The sequence below is a fragment of the Otolemur garnettii genome, unplaced genomic scaffold, assembly GCF_000181295.1.
Source record: "Otolemur garnettii isolate 467f Iridium unplaced genomic scaffold, OtoGar3 scaffold00001, whole genome shotgun sequence".
Lineage (NCBI taxonomy): Eukaryota > Metazoa > Chordata > Mammalia > Primates > Galagidae > Otolemur > Otolemur garnettii.
In genome coordinates this window covers 29,575,722-29,593,116 of record NW_003852396.1, presented here as the reverse complement: position 1 = coordinate 29,593,116, position 17,395 = coordinate 29,575,722, and the positions used below count along the sequence as shown (strand labels likewise).

At 48.1% G+C, this 17,395-nt stretch overlaps 1 protein-coding gene and 1 pseudogene across 6 annotated transcripts in view; both read right to left on the bottom strand.

The window, feature by feature from the left end:
• Positions 1-17,395, bottom strand: part of ARAP1 (ArfGAP with RhoGAP domain, ankyrin repeat and PH domain 1) — a 70,590-nt gene that overhangs the window by 30,463 nt on the left and 22,732 nt on the right. For 4 of the 5 annotated variants that reach the window (XR_002772101.1, XM_023510410.1, XM_023510306.1 and 1 more), the window contains exon 3: positions 9,705-10,286. Coding sequence is in view for 3 of the 5 variants with exons in the window: in XM_023510410.1 (XP_023366178.1) it covers positions 9,705-10,243 (539 nt within the window). In the remaining 2 variants the exon portion in view is untranslated. Of the gene's footprint in view, positions 1-4,894; positions 5,291-9,704; positions 10,287-17,395 lie in introns of those variants that run through there. The other variant, XM_023510378.1, reaches the window with a different exon arrangement.
• LOC100940966 lies at positions 11,504-14,333 on the bottom strand (annotated as a pseudogene). Its single transcript, XR_152683.3, has 3 exons — positions 13,776-14,333; positions 12,303-13,633; positions 11,504-12,214 (listed from the first exon to the last, which is right to left on the bottom strand). The product of XR_152683.3 is annotated as a peptidyl-prolyl cis-trans isomerase G-like (transcript).

Sequence of the window (17,395 nt, the reverse complement as noted above, 5' to 3'; positions counted from 1 at the left end):
TTCCCTGAAGCAAGCTCTATACTTACCTTCCTCACCACTGTATCCCCAGCACTCAGCAAGGATTTATAAACAAATATACACCTGGGCTAATTAATTCTTACTAATTAATTGTGCATGTGTGTGCGTCTATGTCTGTATGTTCCCAGCCATCTTCTAAGCACTATGTAAAGACTCATTCATTTACTCATTATAAGAGCTCCATAAGGTAAGGCTTACAGAGGAGGAAACTGAGGCATTGGAGCGCTAAGTAATTTGTCCTTAGTCCCAAGGTGAGATTTGAATACAGTTTAGCACCACAGCCCAAGAAATGAGGCCACGCCAGGATCTGAGAGCTACTCTGAGGCCTGCTGTCTCACACTGGCCACCCAGATCCAGGGTCCATCTGAGAGAGAACACAGTCACAGTTGGCAGTTAGCTGTTGTCACCATGGCAAGAAGGGAGAGGGCAACAGATGCAAAGGGCTCTTCTCCCAGCAGAGCAGTGGCAGGGAAGGGACTATGCCCCTCTTGTAAATCTCAGGCCCCACCATAGCCATGTCCTCTAGGAAGCTTCCTGGCTGACCCTTGCCTGCCTGTCTATTGGATGGGATCAGGGACCTGCTTAGTCATGGGCAGGCTCAAGAAAGAAGAAGTAGAGTCCAGGAAGGCATAGCATGTGGGAAAACCCCAAGGAAGTGGCAGTGACCTCCTACCAGGAACAGAGCCCACAGAATGCCCCACACCAGCTGGAGTCCCAGCTCCTCAGTGCCTGCACCCTTAAGAGGTGGTCCAAGGCGGCACCCACAGCTCGGTGGGTAGGGCACTAGCCACATGCACTGTGGCTGGCAGGTTCGAACCTGGTCTAGCCTGGACTGGGCCAGTTAAAAACAACAATGACAAATGCAACAAAAAAATAGCTGGGCATTGTGGCTGGCACCTGTGGTCCTAGCTACTTGGAAGGTTGAGGCAAGAGAATAACTTAAGCCCAAGAGTTGGAGGTTGTTGTGAGCTGCGATGCCATAGCACTCAACCCAAGACAACAGCTTGAGACTCTGTCTCCAAACACAAAAAAAAGGGGGGGGGGGGTCCAGCTCCAACCCTGAGGTCCAGCTGAGGCCCTGCTGGGATGTTCCCTAGCAACTTTTCACCCACCAAACCAGAAGATCTGCCCCAACCCTGAGCATGTCCTCAGTGGCCCCATCTCTCAGCCTTTGCTCCCAGGGCTTCCTGCTCCTCTCTACCCTCTCCCTATGATCCCAGCCTATGGAAGCCCACCAGTAGCACAACAGGCCTCGCCCTATAGGCAGCCTCTGAGGCACCCCTACTTTCTCTCACACTGCTGGCTCCCTGCTCCTCCAGCTCTTTCTTCCCTAGTCAAGGGATGTGCAAACCCATCTATTCTCCCCACTACGCCTAGGCAAGACTGGACACCCTGGGCAGGGGCAAGGGCTGATCCACCCAGCTTGAGCCTTCCACCTAAGAAGTCTGTTTTATTGGACTAGGGAAAATACACACAATAGCTTACACCTGGAGGATACGGAACATGTGAGGGTCCCAAGCTACAATGGATAAGAGTAGGGTGATCATATAATTAGTCGTATAAACTGGAAACACTTCTCAGAGTGAAAAGAGGCACTGTTAATACCTGTGTTGGGGCAACAGGCATAAAAAGGCATTTTGCTCATCCCAAGCAAAATGAGATGTGTAGTCGCTGCAGTTAAGAGACGGGGCTTTACACCAGGCAGATTTGGGTTTGAATCTAGCGCAACTGTTCATTAGTCTGTGACCTCGAGCAGGTCACTTCATCTCTGAGCCCCAGCTTCCTCTCTGTCTCCAGGCTTACTGATAATTCAATAAAGGACAGCCACTCCCACATGTGACCAGCACAACTTCCTCCCCATGGCTGTGGCTGAAGGAGGCTCAGGCCCCAAAAGTGGGGCTAGGAACCTGCTTCATAACAGCAACCTCGTCTCCTCCTCCTCTCCTCCTCCTTCAAAAGGCCTAAATCATATACCCTCCCCCATCCTGCAGACCAACCCTCACATCTCAGTCTGATTTGGGGCTTCTTTGGGGCTCCCCCAGCTTCCACACTTCCAATCACTCAGAGGAAGAGGAAGAGAAGGAGGAAGAAGAGGAGAAGACTGGGTCAAGAGCCTGCTTCATAACCTCCTCCTTCTCTTCCCCCTGGCTCTCCTTTAATATCTTTCTGTCCATACCAATCTCTGGCCAAAGGAACTAGATCTCACCTTGAAGGAAGGTAGGCTGCTGAGTGCAGCAGCCTGAATAAACCAGGTTGACTTTGGACTCATCCTTCACTCGTATTCCGCCCCACCCCTTGACTGTGCTGCAGACTATAAATGCATACTTCCAGGCCTCTGCATATACACACTATTCCTTCTACCTGGAATACCAACTCCTACTCCTTCAGAAGGCCCAAATCATATACCCTCCCCCTACTGTGGGGCTCCCCTCACACCTTCAGCTGATCTGGGGTTTCCTTGGGGATCACCCAGCTGCCACATTTCTAATTGTTCAGTATAGCCATATCAGCCGATGCTTCACACAAACTGACCACAAAGGATCAAGGAACTGGGCCCATAACCCATCCTAGTGTCAGGACCTTTCCCCCAAGCATCTGTCTCCTAATGTGATGTTCCCTTTCCACAGGGGAAAACTGTCCTGGCCACCCACTTCCTCATTCATGCCCTGGCCTCCTCAGGGGCCCAGGCCATGGCACTACGCCTCTTGCTTCCTCTGAGGTTGCTTCTGCCCCCTTTATCCATCATGTGACCTTAAAAGTCAGCACCTTCAGCATTCTTTTGGCTCTGTTTTGTTCACTTCTGCCCAGGCCCCAGTATATGTGGTCTGAGAAGTAAGTTTGTGGGCTCAGCGCCTGTGGCTCAACCGGCTAAGGCGCCAGCCACGTACACCTAAGGTGGCAGGTTCGAATCCCCAGCCCGGACCCGCCAAACAACAATGACGGCTGCAACCAAAAAATAGCCAAGCGTTGTGGCGGGCGCCTGTGGTCCCAGCTACTTGGGAGGTGGAGGCAGGAGACTCGCTTGAGCCCAGGAGTTGGAGGTTGCTATGAGCTGTAATGCCACGGCACTCTGCCCAGGGGGACAGCTTGAGGCTCTGTCTCAAAAAAAAAAAAAAAAAAAAAGAAGTAAGTTTGTGTACTCATCCTGGAAAAAGTGCTATAGACCTCATTGCTGAATATCACTATGGTCACCTTCAAAGTACTCCCCCTTAGGGGGGTTATGCACTGATGCCAGTGCCTAGTCCACTCTTCAAAACAATTTTGGAACTCTTTTTCTGGAATGACCACCAGGGCTGTCACCGTATGAAGTCTGACAAATTCGCAAACTCATTCTAGAAAAAGTGATACATACCTCATTGCTGAATATCACTATGGTCACCATCCAAGCACTCCCCTTGGGAAGCTACGCACTGCCGCCAGCGCCTAGTCCACCCTTCAAGCACTTTTTCTAGGATGAGTTCATAAACTTAATTGCCAGACCTTGTAGACAGCTCTTCCTGGGGTCTCACTTGCTAGAAAGGAATGTCCACAGTCTACATCTCAGCATCTGCACAAACCCTAGGGCCAATCCTCTCCATGCTACCAGCAGTACCCAGCACAGAAGGGGCCTTGGTGAGTATACTGAATGAATGAATAGCCACCATCCTCGCAGCCTGGTCATGGGAGAAGGTCAAGATTAGCAGCTCCCACACTTCTCCGTATAGTAGTGTCCAACTAAATTTGGAGCCCATCCTCACAACCAAGACTTCAGCTCTTAGCACTCCCCCCTGGGACAACAGCAAACACTTGCTAAGCAACCACCCTGCCAGGCATTCTGTTGCTGGTTTTTTGTTTGTTTAATGACCCAGGGTCATCAATTCCTTTGTACTCAGGACACACCTCCTCTAGGAAATTTCCCCAATTGCTTCCTCCTCTAAGCTCACACAACCTCTTGGGTGTTAGTAGCACTCCACCACCCAGCCAGCCCTGCCATCTGGGCAGTAGGTGGCAGAAGCCTTGTCTCCCACAGCAGCTCTGAGTGCTTCCCAAGCCAGGTGCTGACTCCTGAGAGCAGCAGGGGGAGGAAGTTCAGTCCTCAGGGAACTTACAGAAGTACTGAGCCCTCCCAAGTGTCCAGTCAGGGCTGGTGTGGCAGGAGGAGCAGGTACAAGTGCCTAGTGGGCCCTACTGAAAAGATGAGCCGAGGGCAAAGGGAAGGGCTGGGGAGGGCGGGTACACAGATAGAACCTGGTTAAAGGCCTCTCTGTCCCAGTGATCTGAGCACCAGGTTGGGGTGGGGTGGTAGCTAAGTTCATTAGGATTAGGGATCATGGCAATTGCAATGCATGCCAGCCCTGGGGAGGACGAGTGGACGAGTAGGAACCATGCTAAGTGCCAACCCTCTGCACCTCTATCACCTTAGACTGGGGGTGGGAGGTTCAGAACCACAGCACCTTTGATCTTGACTGTGAGATAAGCCAACCTAAAGCTCCCCAGGGAATCTCCAGAGGATGCAGGGAGCTGGGATCCGCCCCAGGTCTCTGAAGGACAGAGACTCCACAAAGGTCACAAAAATCTTGGGGCACAGTCTGAGAAAGGCCCAGAAAACAAGTACTGTGGTCTGGAGACCCAGGAGAGAGATTTATGGAAGCTGGAAACCTGGAAAGCCCAAAGGAAAGGGAGAGAGGAGAGAAAGGGAGAAAAGGAAAAGGGGAGGGGGGAGGAGAAGAAATGGAGAAAGTGAAAGAAAACAGAAAATCCTCAGAACAAATTGGAAGGGGCAGGAGAGCTCCATAGAAAGTCTGGCCCAGAGGTGATAGACAGACAGACAGACTCCTGCCCTCCCAGGTCCTCAGATGGAACCTCCCTCCCAACTGCCCCACAGCCCCTCGCTCACCCTCAGACGCCCATTAGGTCCTAGGGCCAAGGATTCTCGCTGCTCCAGCCAGGCGGGCTCACTCAGTGTGTGCACAAGAGTGTTTGTTTTATGCCTGTCCCACCTGACCCTGTTCCCTGGGTGTGTCTGAGGCCGAGTTCTCTTGGAAGCATCTGGGCCCAGGTATGGCTCTGTGCCCAGGTATGGCTCTGCGCGCCTGTGATTTGCGTCCCTGAATGTTTGTGAATCACTTCTCTGCGTGCGGGTGTGTTTCTGTGTATAACTGTGATCTGTCCTGGAAAAGGAGGGAGAGAGTGAGTGTGTGTCTGTCTGCTCTGGTCTCTAGTGGCTTCCTGCTCCCCAATTCCTCCGCCCCCTGCAGCCCTGGCCAACACACACTTCCTGAAAACACAGACTGAGAAGGAGAAAAGACACCCAGAATCCCATGGGGCTGATACTTCCTCCTCACCCCACCCCCCACTGCACCTCCCAAGCTAGGATGGGACAGCCTGCAGTGCCTGCTGAGGTCATATGGGGAGGACGCCAAGAAGCCCTGCCATTGCTGGCTGGCTCTTGAGGTGGCCCCTCCTTCTCCCCACCCCCACAATGAGGCCCAGAGAGTCTGGGAAAGAGGCTCTTTGAAGGGAACAAGTTCTGCCCCAGCAACAAGTGATCAACCTGCAGAAAGACTAGGGATTGGCTGAGCTACAGGGCAGTCAGAGACACAGGAAGGAAGCCTGGCAGTAGGACGCTAGCTGGGCAGCTGTTCCCCTCCTCACCCTAAGGCAAATTCTCTCTTTTCTGCAGGTATCACTAGGCATCAGGGTATTAGAGGAGGAAATTGAGACTCGGCAAGCTGAGAGGGAATTTGTGGAGCGGCCCTGGAACCCCAAATCAGAACTGACCTCTCTGCCACTCAGAGAAGCAAGTTGAGAGGGCTCACGTCAATAACACTGGAGCTGGGCAGGCCTGGCTCAAGGCCAGGAAGGAGGGTCTGAACACTGGCTTCCCCTCTGCTGGGCTGGGAGGCTTTGGGCAAGTTTCTCAGAATCTCTGGATTCCTCAGCAAGTTCTCTACCACAGGATTATATAAGAAAAGCAGGTGAAGACTCTAGTGGGGTCCTTCTAGAGCAGTGGTTCTCAACCTTCCTAATGCTGCAATCCTTTAACACAGTTCCTCATGTTGTGGTGACCCCCAACCATATAATTATTTTCCTTGCTACTTCATAACTGTAATTTTGCTACTGTTATGAATCGTAATGTAAATATCTGATATGCCGGATGGTCTTAGGCGACCCCTATGAAAGGGTCGTTCGACCCCCAAAGGGGTCGCGACCCACAGGTTAAGAACTGCTGTTCTAGAGCCTGGTTCTGAGAGCCCTGGGGCCTTGCCAGGGCAAGGAGAGAACCCTAACCTTGCTTGTTTTCTGATTGACTGACAACTTTGTCTGTGGCTCAGCCCTGTTCTTCCCACCTGCCTCCTCTGAAGGCCTCTCCCTCTGACGACATCATGAGTGACATGGGTTGTTGTCAGGTAGTGGGATGTGGGAAAAGAATATGAGGCAGTGAGCTCAAGACCCTGTAACCTTACAGACCAGTGTATCACATGCATATATGCCTATATGAAGCCCAAGCTCAGCGCCCGGCAATACATAACACCCTCACCAACATGATCTATTTACCTACATGATGAATACTCATTGAAGGCCTATTTGGCACCTGCACTGTTCCAGATGTTGGGGAGTCAGTAGTAAACAAAATCAGCAAAGCTCCAGGCCCTGGTGGAGCTGACATTCTAGTGCATTCAAGTGGACATTCTTGGCAGCACATGTACTCACATATGTACACACTGGCTCACACCTGACAGTCCAAAATAAAACACATACCAATTCACTACCCAACAGCATATGACACACTATGAGCACATGTATATGTGCACACAGGTCCCAGTGAACGCACACACACACAGACACACACTACTTCATGTCACCACTGAAACTGCACAAATCCTTACAAATTTTATATCTTAGTATTAAAAATTATCACTCTCAGAACCTGTGCAAATTTGTAAATACCCAGATACACTACGACCCTGACAGCTTACCCAACCACTCAAACACATACATTTGGGTGCACACACACAATAGCCCAGGTACAGCTTCACACTGAGTCAAGACCCTGAAGGTATACACATGCACACACAGCAATCTCCAATTCCATTGCAGCTTGAGGACAGGACTTAGTCACCCCATGATCTTATATGAAAGGCCCTAGGTTGTAAGCTGGGGTAGGAAGACCATGTCATGAGACACTGCAGTGGGACCCCTGCAACATGGGGAAGGGGCAGTATTATGCCACGCACCAAGGAACCTGGGGGAGTCACAGGAAGGGGTCAAGAGGGGACAGGATGGCCAGTCAGGCTCCATGTTGGCTCCCACCTTGATCACTACCCATACAAGAGGCCCCATCTGCTGTGAGGCTTTTTTTCTTTTTTTTGAGACAGAGTTTCACTCAGTCACCCTCCATAGAGTACCATGGCATCAGAGCTCACAGCAACCTCAAACTCTTGGGCTCAAGTGATCCTCTTGCCTCAGTCTCCCAGGTACCTAGGACTATAGGCTCCTGATGCAATGCCCAGCTATTTCTTTAGAGACAGGGTCTCGCTATTGCTCAAATTTGTCTCAAACTCCTGAGCTCAAAGCAATCTATCTGCCTTGGCCTCCCAGAGTACTAGGATTACAGGAGTGAGCCACCATGCCCCTACTGTGAGTTTTTATACTGCAAGAGTATGAAGACTTTCTGCACCTTATAAGCCAAGGACTGAAGATGGCCATGACTCCCAATGTTACAGTCAGTCTTTGGACAAGGGAAGCCAGGCTTAGCAACTTAGCTCTTACCCTACTCTGCCCCAAAGAATAGTCCCATGTTGCAGGGAATAGTTTTCTACCAATTCTCTCAGCACAGAATATATTGTGGGTCCTCTAACTATAGGGGACCAGACTCCTGACCATGGGGGCTGACCTCCCCAGAGACTGGCTTAGTAGCTACGTTCAGACCAAGGCTGTAAGAGTAGAAGCTGGTGCCCCCCAGGAGTGTGAGCAGAACTCTCGCCATACCCATATGAACTTGGGTATCAACTCCAGGAACACTATAGAAGGCTATGGGAGACCATGAAAGGGACCAAACGGGCAGCTTGTTATCAGTCATACAGCTAGCTGGGCCAGACTCAGCTGTCCTGCCTCCTAAACAGGAATCCAGGCCTCCCCTGTCCCACGGGAGGTTTGGCCTCCTTAACTTTTGTGAGCTCCCTAAGGACAGGGCCCTAGCTCCTCCCCTGTTCACCCACACCTAACCCCCAGAGACAGTCTCTCTCCATCCAAATGACCTGGTAGAAAGGAAACAGAAACTATGCCTGCGTGCCTTATGGCCACTAGAGGGCATAACGGCACCAAGAAACTCCAAACAGCTTCCAGCTGGGCACCCTAGTTACCTGTTTCCAGTTGTGTGCGCCCAGGAAGGCCATGGATCCTTTTTATGCTTCCACCAATCAAACCTCAAAAAACCACAGCCCTGGCTTGGCCTTCAGGGCCCCCTAACATAATATTCCTCCCTGGATAGAAAGAACTCCCCAGATCGTCCACACAGCCCTCTCACCCCACCAAGTATAGACTTGGCATCAATCCAGCCAGTGCCAACTCCCGGCTCTCAGCCTTAATTTCTATGCTAAAACCAAGGCACAAATCTTCCAGAGGCTTGCTGTAGGGATCAAGAAGATCATGTAAGCAAAAAGCCCCACAGTAACAAGGACCATAAGACCTCTCCCTACACATCCCTTCCTCCTCCAAAAAGCCTTCCCAGATTAGTGTGACTTGGCCCAAGGGCTCTAATAAATCCCTGAACACATATCTTGCTCTGTCTGGGGGTGCTCCCTCCTGCCTGTGCCACCCCACCCCCTGGAAATAGCAGGAAGGGAGGGCACATGTGAAGGAGATTAAAATGGAATAGCCAGAAAACTCGGAAGCAACTCAAGAAAACAAAGGGTACCAGGAGCCGCAGAGGGGAGAAAACAGGTCTGAGGAAGGAGGGGGGTGAGTAGGATGTACCCTGAGAAGTATCCTGTGTTTAGGTGACATGTGGCAGTGGGATGGGGACAGGATGTGAGGTAGCACAAGCACCAAAAACGAGGCAATTCCTATGCCCAACCCTATAAGCCACCGTCCTAGGCATTCCCTTTCCTCTTCATGTTGCCTCCAGATACCAGCATGGACCCCAAACCCTCACCGTTATCTCACACTTGCCAGGTCCCAAAGCTTCAGACTTCCTCCCAAACCCACTCCTGTCCCTGGGTCCCTAGATCAGTGATGGTGCCCTCATCTACCCAGCCATATGAAATGGAAACCTAGAGGCCAAGCTATAGTTGCCCCCTACCAGGCAGTCCCCATCCTGTCCATTCTAGGGCCTACACCTGGCTCTCATCTACCTACCCCCACCCCCAAGCTTGTTAGCATAGCCTGAGTGGGACCTCACCTGGCTCTGTGCCCTAGCCCCTCCCCCATCAACCGCACCAGTAGCCAGTCATCCTTACCGTACTTCGGTGACTTTTCTTAAAACCTCCCCAGCTCCCCAGCCTGGCCAGGCCTCACCCGCACCATCCCAATAGTCTAGGCACACCATGGAGAAGGCTCAGACAGAGCTTCCCTCCTCCGAGGTGTGTGCACATTGCTCCTTCCCCCCGAAGCACCTTTTTTACCCCAGCACCCAAGTCTACAAACTCTCCACACATGCTCTGGCATCCTCTCACGTGTCTCCCACCCTGGTGGCATCTACTCACGTCACCAGCAGGCGGGGGGGCATGGTGCGGGGGGGCACAGGTGGAACATTCGGCTCTGCCAAATGCCGCTTGGCGGGCAGCGGTGGGAGCACAGGGTCTGGAGCAGCTGTGGTGGGGGCCACTGTAGATGGTGCAGCTGTGGACGAGGCGGTGAAGCAGGTAGGTGGAAGGCAGCTCCTCCGGGGTGGGATGGGTGGGGCCGTGAGCGGCCCTTCATCCTCTCCAGCAGCAGGTAGGGGCTCAGGTAGAGTGGTAGGCACAGGCAGAGAGCGGAAGACATGGCGTTTCTTGGGCACAGGCCGTGGGGCAGAGCGGGGTGCAGGAGCTGGAGGGGTGTGAGCCCGGCTCAGTCCAGCCAGGATGCGGCGGCGGTGGCCAGGGAGAAGCATGCCCATGTCCATCAGGCGGGTATCACTGAGGCCCTGACACTCAGTGGCCCACACCAGCCCGTGCTGCTCGAAGAGCCCAGTGTACTGCTCCAAGTGCAGAGCCCGCAGCCACTCAGCCACTGACAGTGCAGCATCCCTGGCCTCTGCCATGGTTCCTGCCAGCAGAGGCCAACTGGCAGGGGCCTGTCCAGACCTGAAATAGACAGATGGGCACAGGTCAGAGGCATGGCTGCCCAGGAGTTGTCCCTGATCACTGCATCAGCATCCTTCATAGCTCTCTCATGCATGGGTTCAAGTTCTGTCCTTAAGCTTCTTCCCCTGTCTCCATGTGCCAGGCAAGGCAGGTACTGCTAGGCCTCTGAACATACAGGCTGCCTGAAACTGCACACATACACCCACACCTTGCCCTGCCTCTGTGGCCTCCTAGCATCTAGTTCATGTTTCCTTTTCTAAGAAACCTGCCATAAGCCCCGGGTTGGTACCGGGGCTTACCACACTGCCCTACACAGCCTCAACTACTGCTATGAGACTGGCCAGAGGCATGTTTAGTGCTGTGTCTGGCACACCTTCTTCCCCACTACTGTCTGCAAGACCCAGGCCAGGGCCCAGTTTCCTCTGAAGTACCAGTTTCCAGCTGAGGCCTAGGCCCAGAGGCTTAATGAGTATGGGTAGGACCAAAGGATACCATTACTGGTCCCTCTGCATGCCCAATATGGGAACCTCAGGTTACTTCACCCCATTTCCAAGCCCCTGGAGCAGCAAAATACTCCAGAAGGTGAGTGAAGCCAGCATCACGTAGCCTCTGGGGTCCTGGCTTCGGAAGTGGGCAACCCCTCCTATTACCAAGGCAGGGAAAGGCCATTCATTCATTCTTTCAAAAGAGCCTTGTACTGGGCAGTGAGATCTCAGCTTCCTTCCCTAGACTCAAGAGCTCCTGCCTGGTAGGAGTCAAGAGATGATGTGGAGAAAGTGACCATTGGAGAAGGTGATTAAGAGATCAAAGGGAAATGTCACCTGGTCATCTTCATGGACACTAAAGAGTCATATGGTAAAACCCAGTATCTGGCTTCCTGACACCAACAAAAATCTTACAAGAAAAGAAGAAATAGATGGCTACTTCTTTAAGCAAAAACCCAACACCTTGCTTAATGGTAAAATAATAGAAAAATTCCCATTAAAATCAGAAATGAAACAAAAGTATCTATTTCACTATTATTCACATTGCTCTGAAAATCTTTTTTGTTTGTTTTTTTCTCATTTCAAGTTTATTAAAACTTTAGCGGTACAAATTATGCAGATGAAAGATTATCAAAAGATCAACTCAATGAAATCCACATTAGAAAAAAAAAAAGACAAAGACAACCCAAAAACAATGAAAGGGAAAATAGCAAAACTGATGAATCTCTAAAACTTAAAATTTTAGACAGAATGGAAGTAAGTTTACCCAATTCACTCATCCACTTTTGTCTTCATCTGTTCCAGGACTTGATTCATGATCAGATTTTTTATTTTTGTCATGTACGTGGTCATTTTCTTGACGCTTTGATTTTTGGTTTTCTTTTTCCACTGAGGATCTGGTCTTCTCATCCTCCTTATTTTTTAATGTGGAGGACTTTAATTCATTGGCTGCTTTTGTTTCATTTTTGAGAATGGACTTTGATCTCTGTCAGCCTTTTTTTTCCCTGCTATTACTTGGGCTATTATAATCACGATTTTAGAGTACATTCTTTTCTTACCCACTGAATTTTCTTGTCTGTAAGAACTCTTTTACTTTCTTAGTTTCTGTACTTTTGTTTCTGCTTTGACTTTCTTCTCTCTCTGAGCTCCGTGAATCTCTCCTCCTTCTCTTCCTGTCTTTACTTCTTGATCTTCCTGGTGTTGCTCTTCTCTCTGGGCTTCGTGACCATCCTCTTCTTCTGTACTCCTGTTCTCTCTGTCTGTGGTACTCCTTGCTTCTGCTGCGATCTCTGTCCCGGCTTCTAGATCACACTCTTCTGCTCCGGTCCCTGCTTCTGCTCCGTTTTCTGGTTCTACTATTATAACTGTGTTTACCTTCAGTTGTATCACATTCTCTACTCCTGGATTGTGCCCGTCTATCCTTTTTTTTTTTTTTGGCCAGGGCTGGGTTTGAACCCTCCAACATATGGGACCAGCGCCCCACCCTTTTGAGCCACAGGCGCTGCCCTTGCACGTCTATCCTTTTCCTTACCTTTATTGTAATCATGCTCATTACTTTTTGATTCTTTACTTCTCCTCCTTTCCTGACCTTTTCCTTTAGATTCAGACTGTTTTTCTTTTTCTTTAACATTCTCATGATCCCTTTCTTTACTCCTTGACCTCATCCTCTTTTCTTCATGTCTATTATGTTTTGAATCTCTTTCCTTACTTTTTGATTTCTCTCTGCTCTTACTCCTACTTTTAGATTTCGCCCTTTTCTTCACTTTGTTTTTATTATATTTATCATCTTTTTCTGAATTTCTTCTGATGTCTCTCTCTTTGCTGTTAGGTTTATGGTCTTCAACTTTCTTTTCCTTTTCACTTTTTCTGTTTGGACTCTCAGGCACATGCCTGTGATCACTGATTTTTCTCTCTTTTATTCTAATTGGGCTTCTTTGATTTTCTTTTATTTCATTCAACTCACTCTTACCCCCTTTGATCCATCTTTCACCACTTGATACCTCATTCTTTGAGCCCTCTGCATCTCTTGCCTCCAATGTGGAGGAGTCTCACTACTTCTGAAACGATCCCTTGATCTGGACCTGGAAGGGGTGTGATAATGACTTGGTCCTCTTCCTTTAATTTTTCTGCCAGATCTAGTTACAAAAGTTGTCTCTGGTAGGAAGCTGGCTGGGAGTTAGGTGGATTCATTCACATACCACTCTCTTTCTCTCTCTCGTTCTGTTTTTCCTTTCCTTTTCGTCAGCTTTAGGAGGACTTTTTCTCATTAGGAACCTATTTTCAGGCATAGGGGGGATCTCTTCTGGACGGACAGTAGACTGGGGTTGTGCTTCAAGATTTTCAGCCTCACTTTCACTTGATGCACTTTTCTTGCTTGTCTTTCACTTCTTTTCTTTCTTATATTTTCGGGAATTTTTTCTATGATTCTTTTTTCTTTTTTTTTATTTCTCTTCAGAAGCACTTTCAGAATCTGAAGAAGCAGAAGACGACTGAGAATCCCTTGAGCTATCTGAGTTACTGGATGGAGATGAGGAAGATGAGGATGACTTATGCCTTTTCTTTTCTTCTTTCTTAACTTTAGATTTGGGAATCAGCTCTCCACAACTGAGTATCCGTACCTCAGCAAATGGTTTGCTAGCTGTATCTGTTTTCTGGTTTTCTCTCTTACAACTTCTTGACCAGAGATCACTTCCCCAAAGACAACATGATGCCCATCTAAACGAGGAGTTGGTTTTGTTGTTATGAAGAACTGTGAGCCACTTGTATCCTTCCCTCTGTTGGCCACTGATAAAAGGAATTCTTTGTTGTGTTTAACAGCAAAACTCTCATCTTCAAAAAATCCTCCATAAATAGATTCCCCTCCTCATCCATTTCCTTATTTTTATTTTTTTAATTTAATTTAATTTAATTTGTTTTGCTTTGTCTTTTGGCCAGGGCTGGGTTTGAACCCAGCACCTCTGGCATATGGGGCCGGCACCCTACCCTTTTGAGCCACAGGTGCCGCCCCCTCCATTTCTGTCTTTGAAGTCACCACCACCTTGAACATAAAAATCCTTGACAACTCTGTGAAACAGACAACTCTTATAATGTAATGGCTTCTGTGTTGATTTCCCTGTCCCCTTTTCACCTGTACAAAGACAACAAAAGTTCTCCCATGTTTTAGAGCACACGTCCAAAAACAATTCAAAGACAACTCTTTCAGCAGGTTGATTGTTAATGGCAATGTCAAAAAAAATCAAGGATGCTGAACCTTTATTCCCATGGCTCCAATACTGCAATCCTGAAGTAGTGCTGCGTCTTATGATTTTGAAGCATTAAAAATCAACCAGGCTTTCTAGAGTTCAGGCTGCCATCGCTGCCACCATATTATAGCTTGTATGGCAAAATGTGTCAGGAAGGGAGGTGTGTGCTGGCGTGGGGAGGGCCGGAGCTGGCAGAGGAAGGGCCCTGCTCTGAAAATCTTACACAACAAAAATAAATAGGAGGTACACAAATTAGAAAGGAAACTACCCAGCAGTTGCTAATAATGTGACTTTTGAGTTGGAGAGTCCAGAAGTTCAACTGAGAAACTGTTAAAAACATCAAAAGAATTGAGTAAGAGAGCTGGGTTAAAAATTAATATAAACCAACATTTATAAGCAATAGCCAGGTAGAAACCAGGAAGAAAGGCCCCATTTATACTAACATCACGAAATATAAACTACTAAGAATAAACTTCATAGAAAAGGTATTAAGATCATATGAAGACACTTGGTGAGGGGATTCATGCCTATAATACCAGCACTCGGATGGATAGCATGAGCCCAGGAGTTTGAGACCACCTGAGCAAAAGCAAGACCCCATCTCTACAAAACATAGAAAAACTGAGGCAAAAGGATTGCTTGAGCCAAAGAGTGGGAGGTTGCTGTGAGCTATGATGCCACAGCACTCTACCCAGGGCAACAGTTTGAGACTCCATCTAAAAAAAAAAAGATCACATGAAGAAAAATTTAGAGGGTTGGTGAGGGATAAAGAGGACTTGGACAAATGGGATGGCATAGTAAGTTCTGGAGAGAAGACATCATAAAGATACTCATTCTAAGTTAATTCATAAATAAATATATACAATCCTAGGTTGGTGGGGGGGGGTTGGTTTACACCTATGCTATAAGAATCAATCCTCTTAAATACACACACAGAAAATTTTTTGACAAGCTTATTTGAAAGTTTGTGAGGAAAAATAAACAGGAAGAACCAGAAAAATTCTGGAAGCAGGGTGTGGGGAAGGAGGGAGAATAAAGAGTAGGTGTCAGCCTTAGCACATTTTAAAACAAACTATAAAGCCACAATAATTAAAACATTATATGGTACCAGCATGTGAACAGACAGATCAATTAAATAGAACAGAAAGTTCAAAAGTAGATTCAAATATATACCTGAATTATGTGTATAATAAAAGTAGATCCCAGGCTGGGCACAGTAGCTCATACCTATAATCCTAGCACTTTGGGAGGTTGAGGTGGGAGGATCACTTGAGTTCAGGAGTTTGAGACCAGCCTGAGGAAGAGGAAGACTGGACTCATCTCTACTAAAAACAGAAAACCTAGCTAGGTATGGGGGTAGCAGACACCTCTAGTCCCAGCTACTTGGGAGGCTGAGGCAGGAGGATGGCTTGAACTAGGCATTTGAGGTTGCTGTGAGCTATTGATGCCATAGCACTGTCTCAAAAAAAAAAAAAAAAAAGTAGCATCTCAAACAAGTGGGGGAAAGATGAATTGTTAAGTTGTTGGGATAACTCTAAGATAACTGAGAAAATAACTAAGGTGGACCCCTACCTCACACCTTATAATACGTTGAATTACAGACAGACCAAAGATTTCAGTATAAAAAATAAAACTATAATAGGATTTTAAAAACAACATCTCAGAGAGGTGAAAGTCTTTTGGAAATGATATGAACCCAGGAGATATACAGAAAAGACTGAAATATTTGACTCTGTAAAATCAATCATTCCTGGCTCGGCGCCTATAGCTCAACCGGCTAAGGCGCCAGCCACGTACACCTAAGGTGGCGGGTTCGAATCCCCAGCCCGGACCCGCCAAACAACGACGGCTGCAACCAAAAAATAGCCGGGCGTTGTGGCAGGCGCCTGTGGTCCCAGCTGCTTGGGAGGCAGAGGCAGGAGACTCGCTTGAGCCCAGGAGTTGGAGGTTGCTGTGAGCTGTAATGCCATGGCACTCTACCCAGGGGGACAGCTTGAGGCTCTGTCTCAAAAAAAAAAAAAAAATCAATCATTCCTGCATGGTAAAAAAAATAAAATAAAAAGCATCATAGGGCCTGGTGTGATGGCTCATGCCTATAATCCTAGCACTCTGGGAGTCTGAGGCCAGTGGATTGCTTGAGCTCAGAGCTCAAGATTAGTCTAAGCAAAAGAAGACTATGTCTCTACCAAAATTAGAAAAACTAGCTTGACGTTGTGGCAGGCACCTGCAGTCCCAGCTACTCAGGAGGCTGAGGCAAGAGGATCGCTTGAGCCCTGGAGCTTGAGGTTGCTGCAAGCTATGACACCACAGCACTCTCCCTAGAGTGAGAGTAAGACTCTGTCTCAAAAAAAGCATCATAAGCAAGGCTAAGAACAAGCTCGGCACATGGCTCATGCCTCATGCCTATAATCCCAGCACTTTGGGAGACCAAGGCAGGAGGATCACTTGAGGCCAGGAGTTCAAGGCTACAGTGAGCTACAACAGGCAATAGGATGAGACATTGTATCAAAAAGAAAAAGAAAAGCTAAGAGATAAATGATAAACCAGGGGATATCTGCCACTCATATTCCAAACAAAGGGTTCATATTCCTAAAAGCATCCAGTTAAATAAGAAACAGATCAATAACCTAACAGAAAAAACGGTCAAAGAACACGAAAAGGGAAATTTTCTGAAAGGAAAATAGAAATGGCTCTTAAACATAAGAAAAGGAACTTAACCTCCCACGCTATGACATAGAAATATAAAATATACTGAAATACTACTTTCCACCCATTAGACTATCAAAGAGAAAGAAAGTCTAAAAATATACTCATTGGTAATAGAGTGAGGCATTCCCTTCCCTGGCCCTCTATGAAAACTCCAAGATGGAGTTTGACCCAGACACCCTAGCCATTTATCCTGTACTTTTATTAACATACACCCAAAATGACATATAGTTTATTGGCAGCAGCACCTGTGTATAATAACAAAAGATTGGAAATAACCAAAATGCCCACCAACTGGAGAATGGATAATTAAATTATGCTATAGTCATACAAAAGAATACTAAGCACCCACAAAAAATGAAGAAACTCCTTATTTACTGGCACGGGATGACATCCAAGATATATTCATCAAATGAGTAAAGTCCAGAACAGTTTGTGTAACATTCTGCCTTTTATGTAAAGAAAACAAAGGGCCGGGCACAGTGGCTCACGCCTATAATCCTAGCACTCTGGGAGGCCGAGGAGGGTGGATTGCCTGAGCTCACAGGTTCAAGACCAGCCTGAGCAAGAGCAAGACCCCCTCTCTAAAAATAGCTGGCCGTTGTGGCAGGTGCCTATAGTCCCAGCTACTCGGGAAGCTGAGGCAAGTGAATCGCTTAAGCCCAAGAGTTTGAGG